Source organism: Glycine max, chromosome 19, assembly GCF_000004515.6.
Source record: "Glycine max cultivar Williams 82 chromosome 19, Glycine_max_v4.0, whole genome shotgun sequence".
NCBI classification, from domain to species: domain Eukaryota; kingdom Viridiplantae; phylum Streptophyta; class Magnoliopsida; order Fabales; family Fabaceae; genus Glycine; species Glycine max.
In genome coordinates, this window is record NC_038255.2 from 50141829 (window position 1) to 50148730 (window position 6902).

General features: G+C 32.0%; 1 protein-coding gene across 1 annotated transcript; it reads left to right on the plus strand.

Moving 5' to 3' along the window:
* The first annotated feature begins 804 nt into the window (after positions 1-804).
* Positions 805-3875, plus strand: LOC100819826 (GDSL esterase/lipase At5g33370). The gene is made up of 5 exons (XM_003554684.5): positions 805-1121; positions 1291-1418; positions 1561-1803; positions 2378-2630; positions 3383-3875. Exons 1-5 carry the CDS (start codon positions 881-883, stop codon positions 3613-3615), a joined length of 1098 nt encoding a protein of 365 aa, XP_003554732.1. The 5' UTR covers positions 805-880; the 3' UTR covers positions 3616-3875.
* Positions 3876-6902: the final 3027 nt, after the last annotated feature.

A 6902-nucleotide genomic window follows, 5' to 3' on the forward strand; every position in this document is an offset into this window, starting at 1 on the left:
TATATATGTTGGATAACTTCACTTAATGTCTATTGATTTTAGGATGAAACGTGATAACCAATTACAATATGAAACTTATATATAATGTTTAACATTTTTATTATTATTTAACGTCAAATTTCACCTTATACTAAAAAAAATGTTACAACTCGCTCTTTCTTAGTGGTTGGTACGCAAATTTTTTTCCAGGTAGTTTGAAATTAAGGAGACAAAAGATTTGTTTCTCATTCTTTTTGTCATACTCGAATTGGCTACTTCTTCCCTAATTGAACTTTCCTAAGTTAAGTCCTAATTAACGTAGTTCTGCTGACCCAAAATTCTGGTCAATTAATACGTTAACTGCCAACTTTGACAAATTACATGCAATGCAACCAATGTACCGATAGTTTGTTCTTGGAAGTTGTATTTACACCCGAGGATGTCATGTATCATAAATTGCATAGTAAAACATTATGTCTAGAAGCAAAGGTAAAAATATTTAACTTGTGGTTTAATTTTGAGGAAGAACGAGTCTCAATATTTTTAACCCTGTCTACCTAGGCGGCTAGGAATTACTAATGCTGGTTTTGGATGTTGAAATTGAGGGAAGGGTTCCTCTTCTGCTAAGACCACTCACTCACTAGAGCAATTACTTGATGTACTTGCTTCCTCTAGATTCGGCGGTCTGCTTTAACTCTGAAGAGGTGGTAGCTAGCTAGAGAAAAAACAAAACATTTACGAATGTGGTTTGCAAAGATAAATTAACCTCTCAAGCTTTACATACACACACACATATATATATATACATAGCCCTTCCAATTGCTTGATGTAAGCCACGAGTTATCAAACCTAAGAAGCATATTCAAATACAATCAACAGTGGTCACTCCTGTTTTGCTGCTATGACTAGTGTTTTGGTGTTTGGCTTTTGTGTAACAGTAAGCTTGGTTCTAGCACTTGGTTCTGTTTCTGCTCAACCAACACGGGCTTTCTTCGTTTTCGGTGATTCGCTCGTCGACAGTGGTAACAATGACTTCTTGGCAACCACAGCCAGAGCAGACGCTCCACCCTATGGCATTGACTACCCAACACACAGACCCACTGGACGCTTCTCTAATGGCCTAAACATCCCTGACTTAATCAGTATGAGTTCCTTTGTCACATACTGCCAAATAATTAAAATCAACATATATGATGATACATATATCTTCTAGATATCATTTGCATGCATGGCCATATATAATAACTAGGCTTGCATTGCCTCGCGTGTAGTTATTTATATATGGAGTTGTGCAATTCTTGTTAATTCCAGGTTTGGAGCTTGGCCTAGAGCCTACACTGCCCTATTTGAGCCCGCTACTAGTTGGAGAGAAGCTTTTAATTGGTGCCAATTTTGCATCCGCTGGAATTGGCATTCTCAACGACACGGGGATTCAATTTGTAAGCTTAAATATTACTAATTGTTAATTTTATTGCAATCCAAGCTTTATATGTTGAGAACATATATAGTGTAATTTAGAGTCCATATATCGGTTAATTATATAAAATCAATTCATGGTAACTATATAGTATGGTTTGGCAGTTGAACATTATCCACATTCAGAAGCAACTGAAGCTATTCCATGAGTATCAGGAAAGGTTAAGTTTACACATTGGTGCAGAGGGAGCTCGGAACCTAGTAAACAGAGCACTCGTCCTCATCACTCTTGGAGGCAATGATTTTGTCAACAATTACTACTTGGTGCCATATTCAGCAAGATCTCGCCAATTTTCTCTGCCTGACTATGTGCGCTATCTCATATCTGAGTACCGCAAAGTTCTCAGGGTATGCATTCTTTTCCAAACCCAATAATTACTGTCTTTGAATTAAGTAGTCCCTTTGATAATTAATCATCTTGTACATGATTAATATCCATAAATTTATGATTAATATTGCAGTTTGTTAAGGAATTTTAAAAACATAGACATAAGGTTCGACGGGCAAATATAAATAGTGCCTATATTTTAAGATGAAATGAATCATCGATTTAAAAATATTTGTCATTGGCAAAATAATGGTCAAAGTCTTGTTTTTGAGAATGTTCTGCTGCATGTACGTACCAGTGTTACTATCGGTGACGGAATGTGTGTATTAATGCAAAAGACACATGTCTATGTTTTGGTTGGTGAGGGATACCAAAATCTTTTCTCACATTTTAGCATCTTATTATTCAATGCGCAATTTATGACACATTACAATGTTTTATATATCCAGCTACATTATAAAATTATTAGATTATTTATCCCTAGCTAATGTACATATATGCTCACCTTCAACTTGCTAATATATATATATATATATATATATATATTAAGATCGAGTTAATTAACACAAATACTTTAATTGAAAACACATGCAGAGGCTTTATGATTTGGGTACTCGTAGGGTTCTTGTAACTGGTACAGGACCAATGGGGTGTGTTCCTGCGGAATTAGCGACGAGAAGCAGAACTGGTGATTGCGACGTGGAACTTCAGAGAGCTGCATCGTTATTCAATCCCCAACTCGTTGAAATGTTAAACGGACTAAATCAAGAACTCGGTGCTGACGTTTTCATTGCTGCTAATGCCCAACGCATGCACATGGATTTCGTTTCCAACCCTCGAGCTTATGGTATGAATACAATTTTGAAACTTTCAATTAGTGGCACTAAGTTTTTAATTTAGCTTACACTCACAGTCTATAGTATTGGTCCTAATTGTAATTTTCTCCATTTTCCTTTAGCAGTCATGTGACAATTATGAGATGACAGACACCCATACATGACATTGTTTAATTTTTGTTCATATAAATTTTATAGCATATATATTGAAAAAATAAATTACAATATTGTTTTCATTTTTTTAAATTAAAAATTTCATAAAATATTTCTCACGTGAGTAAAAAGTATACAATATGATTACATAATTGATAGAAATTATGGTTTGTGTATATTAGCATTATATTAAATAATATTAATTTTATTGTTATCATTATGTTTGACCCTGCATGAAGAAATAGATAATTCATTTTATTTTCTTAATGACTCGTTTTGTTGGATGGAAAGAAAGAAAAAAAGATAGGAAACAAAATTTGTATTAAAGAGAAAGTAAAAGAAAGAAAAAAAATTGGATTTTTTTCTCTAGAAATAAACATTTCCCATCCTTTTTCCTTCCACTTCCTCCTTTTCAACTAAACAGAATGACCCACAGGATTTAACAAATAGATCTTAGTCTTTAGAAAAATTAAGGAGTGTGATTATGAAATTTTAAATTTGATAGTTAATATACATGTATTAAGTATATGAGGACGAGGATGGTAAGCCCAATCATTCTCCTTTTGAATATTTTGATCGAAGAAGGTCTAAAATGTAATTGGGCCGACAGGATTTGTTACATCGAAGATAGCTTGTTGTGGGCAAGGGCCATATAACGGGGTTGGACTGTGCACAGCGGCCTCAAACTTGTGTCCAAACAGAGACCTTTACGCGTTTTGGGATCCATTCCATCCATCCGAGAAAGCTAGTCGAATCATAGTCCAACAGATCCTCAGAGGCACCACTGAGTACATGCACCCCATGAATCTTAGCACCATTATGGCCATCGATTCCAGGACTTGATCAATGCCTCCTTCCTTCCTTCGTTTTTTCAATTTCTCTCGCAAGTCTTCACAAGACATAATTAAGTTGTAGTTGGTCATATTCTATCTATTTGTGCCCCTTAATTAAGTTTATTTCATCTTCTCATGATGATCCCCTAGCTAGTGCATGTGGTTTGTGCTGCAAAGTTATCATGTACTGGTTTGCCCCTCCAATTGTTATTGCTCTCTTGGAAGTAATTTTGGTCTGTCACCAGCAATAAAATGTTTTCTGTTCCTTAATTTGCTTGCATTGGGCGCAAAACTTCTTTTTTTATGTAGGAGGATAAGCAAAACTTCCTTCCGACCTAAATATAAGAGGAAAAAGGTTCATGTACAGTGATTAAAAAAATAAGCAAATCTACACTAATTGCATCCTATTTAATTAAATCATTTCCAAAAAAACATTTTATTTAATTCATATTTTATTACAAACGACCCTATTGATTCTTGTAATACCAACTGCATGACCTTCAAGATGGAGAAATAGAATTCCCTTATGAAACAAGTTCTCATAAAAATGAAGTCTTCCATAAATTAGCGTAAAGGGTTATTTAGGAAATAAAATTTATTTATGAGATTAAAAAATTAAATGAAATTGTTATAAAAAAACGAAATTAACTAATATTCTTAATCAAGTGAGTTAATATTTTAATAATCTCGAGGGATTAATTATTTTAATAATCTTTTCATTTTAAGTTGTTTTAAATAAACTAATTCAAATTATTGTGATGTTTGTGGTTATGCATGCAACATCTTCATAGACTTAAAGAAAAATTAAACACTTAATGGGCAATAGACAATTGCGTTAATATTGTCAGGGATAGAATTCAAATTCACAATAATTAACGAGAACGACAAAAATAGATAGGTCTTAGTGTGTTTGTTTTGTACCCATGCATAAATAAAAACTTGTAAGGCGGATTTGTCAATGCAAACTTTATTATAACAAATGTTAGATACAAACATAAAATTATTAATGAAGCTTATAAAAACAGTTATTAAAAATATGCGTATGTATTTCCCACACTTTAAGTTTAAAGAACATGGGGAAATATGTTTGTACTATATATAAAAGCTAGTATTTATTACATTTACTATCACAACTTTAATCTAATTTAAAACAAAGACTATTGACTTGTCTTCGAGGGATCATCTAGCTTTTTTTTACTTGTATAGTTGTAGTTGTCTAGCTGAAAGATGATGAATTAATGCACATGATGAATGCAGGGAAGTTTCTGAAATATTAAAAAATAGGATTATTAGCAGTCACGCTTTCAATACCCTAAAATTCAGAACAGTGCATTTGTACGTCTTCAAAGCTGTGTGAGTATATGTAGGTATGTAGGCTCAGTCAGCACAAAAAAGTGAGGGCATGAAAGCACAATTTACATCCAAATACATTTAAAGAATGCACCAACCTTAGAAGATGGCAACTAAGAACGTTGCCGAAATAAATACGTAGGGGCCAAGATGCGCTACTCATTAGTCTCTTAGCCTGCATGTGGCATTAACTCAGCCTCCGAATGCGGTCTAGGAGTAAATTTAATTAATTTAACTAATTGCAATTTTGACCTTGATCTATGTTTTTGAAACCAAAGCAAAATAGTATACTAAAAGGCAAAAAGCCAACCAGAAATTAATGAGTAACCTTAGTATTGTTATTTCTTAGAAAATGTAGAACAAGTCCTGCCACATTGTGCAGTTGCCATGTGAATTTACTTCAATTGTGCTGTTTCTTAATTACTAGACTGAAGAGGGGGAAAGGCTATAGGTTTGAGGAAGTGTCTGAGCCGAGTTTCAGATCAAGTTTAAGACTTAATTGGGTTGGAATTGAATAGCCTGGAATGTTGGTTGAGGTATGTCACTGGAATCAATTATAGATGATCAAATTAACACACTGTCACGAGAGAAGGGGATGTTAGTTGAACTGTTTCTCCAGCCAACTTATGTGGTGTCGAGGATATTAGGTGTAGAGTAGTTGGTATTTTAAAGTCTATACAGCTCATATATTGTTATTCTTATTTCAATCATAAATTACCATATAAAGTCGTCCTTATAGTATAATCATCATCAATCTTCTAAAGAATCCAAAAAGTAGGGGGAGTGAGGATTCTCCTGTTACTGTTTATGGGCCTACTACTATTTATGATGAATTGATTTAATTCCCGAAAAATAAAATTATATTTTTGTTTTAAGGTAGCCCCGGGGGAGGGGAGAAGGAGAAGGGGGTGAGAAAAATATCATGTTAGCTAGTTACTTAATGATATTTGTGTTTCTTATTGTTTACCGTTATCAGTATGACAGTATCTAGATGCTACACATTAGATATTTGACTTATCTAGCTTAATTCAGGTAGTTAAAATGTGTTTACATTATATTTTATAAAACGGATTTTTTTTTTTTTTGTAAAAATTGATTTTAGTCATAGATGTGGATGAGTTAAAAATGTGGGCTTATTATTTTTTTCTTTAAACTTTTAAATTTCCTCTTTTAGTCCCTAAGATAAATTTAGATTGGTTAAAGTCACTAAGCAATAAATTTAGATTGGTTAAAGTCACTAAATATTTTGTTATATGTTGGTAAACAACAACGCTAAATGATTATGTAACAATAATGTTAATTAAATAACTTGTCATATCATAAAAAAAAACCTACCAAAATAATCACATGTAATTTGTTAAGTAAATTATATTTTTAATCCTTCATTTATTTAAAATATCTGATGATGCCAAATTAATTAACACTAGATTAAAAATATAATTTTAAAAAAATACGTGGTTATCTTGTTAAATTATTTGATAATGTGATAAGTTACTAAGATATCAGTATTGTTAGTACAAAAATTTAAGAACCAAAAGATAATAAATCCAAATAATATTTACCTAAAAATTATTTTAATATAACAGTTGTTGTTGTGATAAATGATTTTAATAAATTTCGTTTAAATGTTTCTGCTAATAAACATTAATTAATTTAAGTTTTCTTCTTAATAAAAGAAATAAAATATTATTTAATTTTGTTGTTCGACAGTAAAACCATTATTTTGATATCAAATAAACTTATATTGAAAACGCTCCAATATAAAAAAAATCTATGAATAAATAATATATAAAAGTTATTGTTAAATTCTGATGCTTTGTTTGTTACATGTAGGAAATAAATTCATTTTTCTGTGATTCATCTATTCCGTTCGTGTAAAATATAATCTAATACATCCAGTTCTTAAAAAAATGGATTGCATTGGATGACTCATAAATTATCCATCCT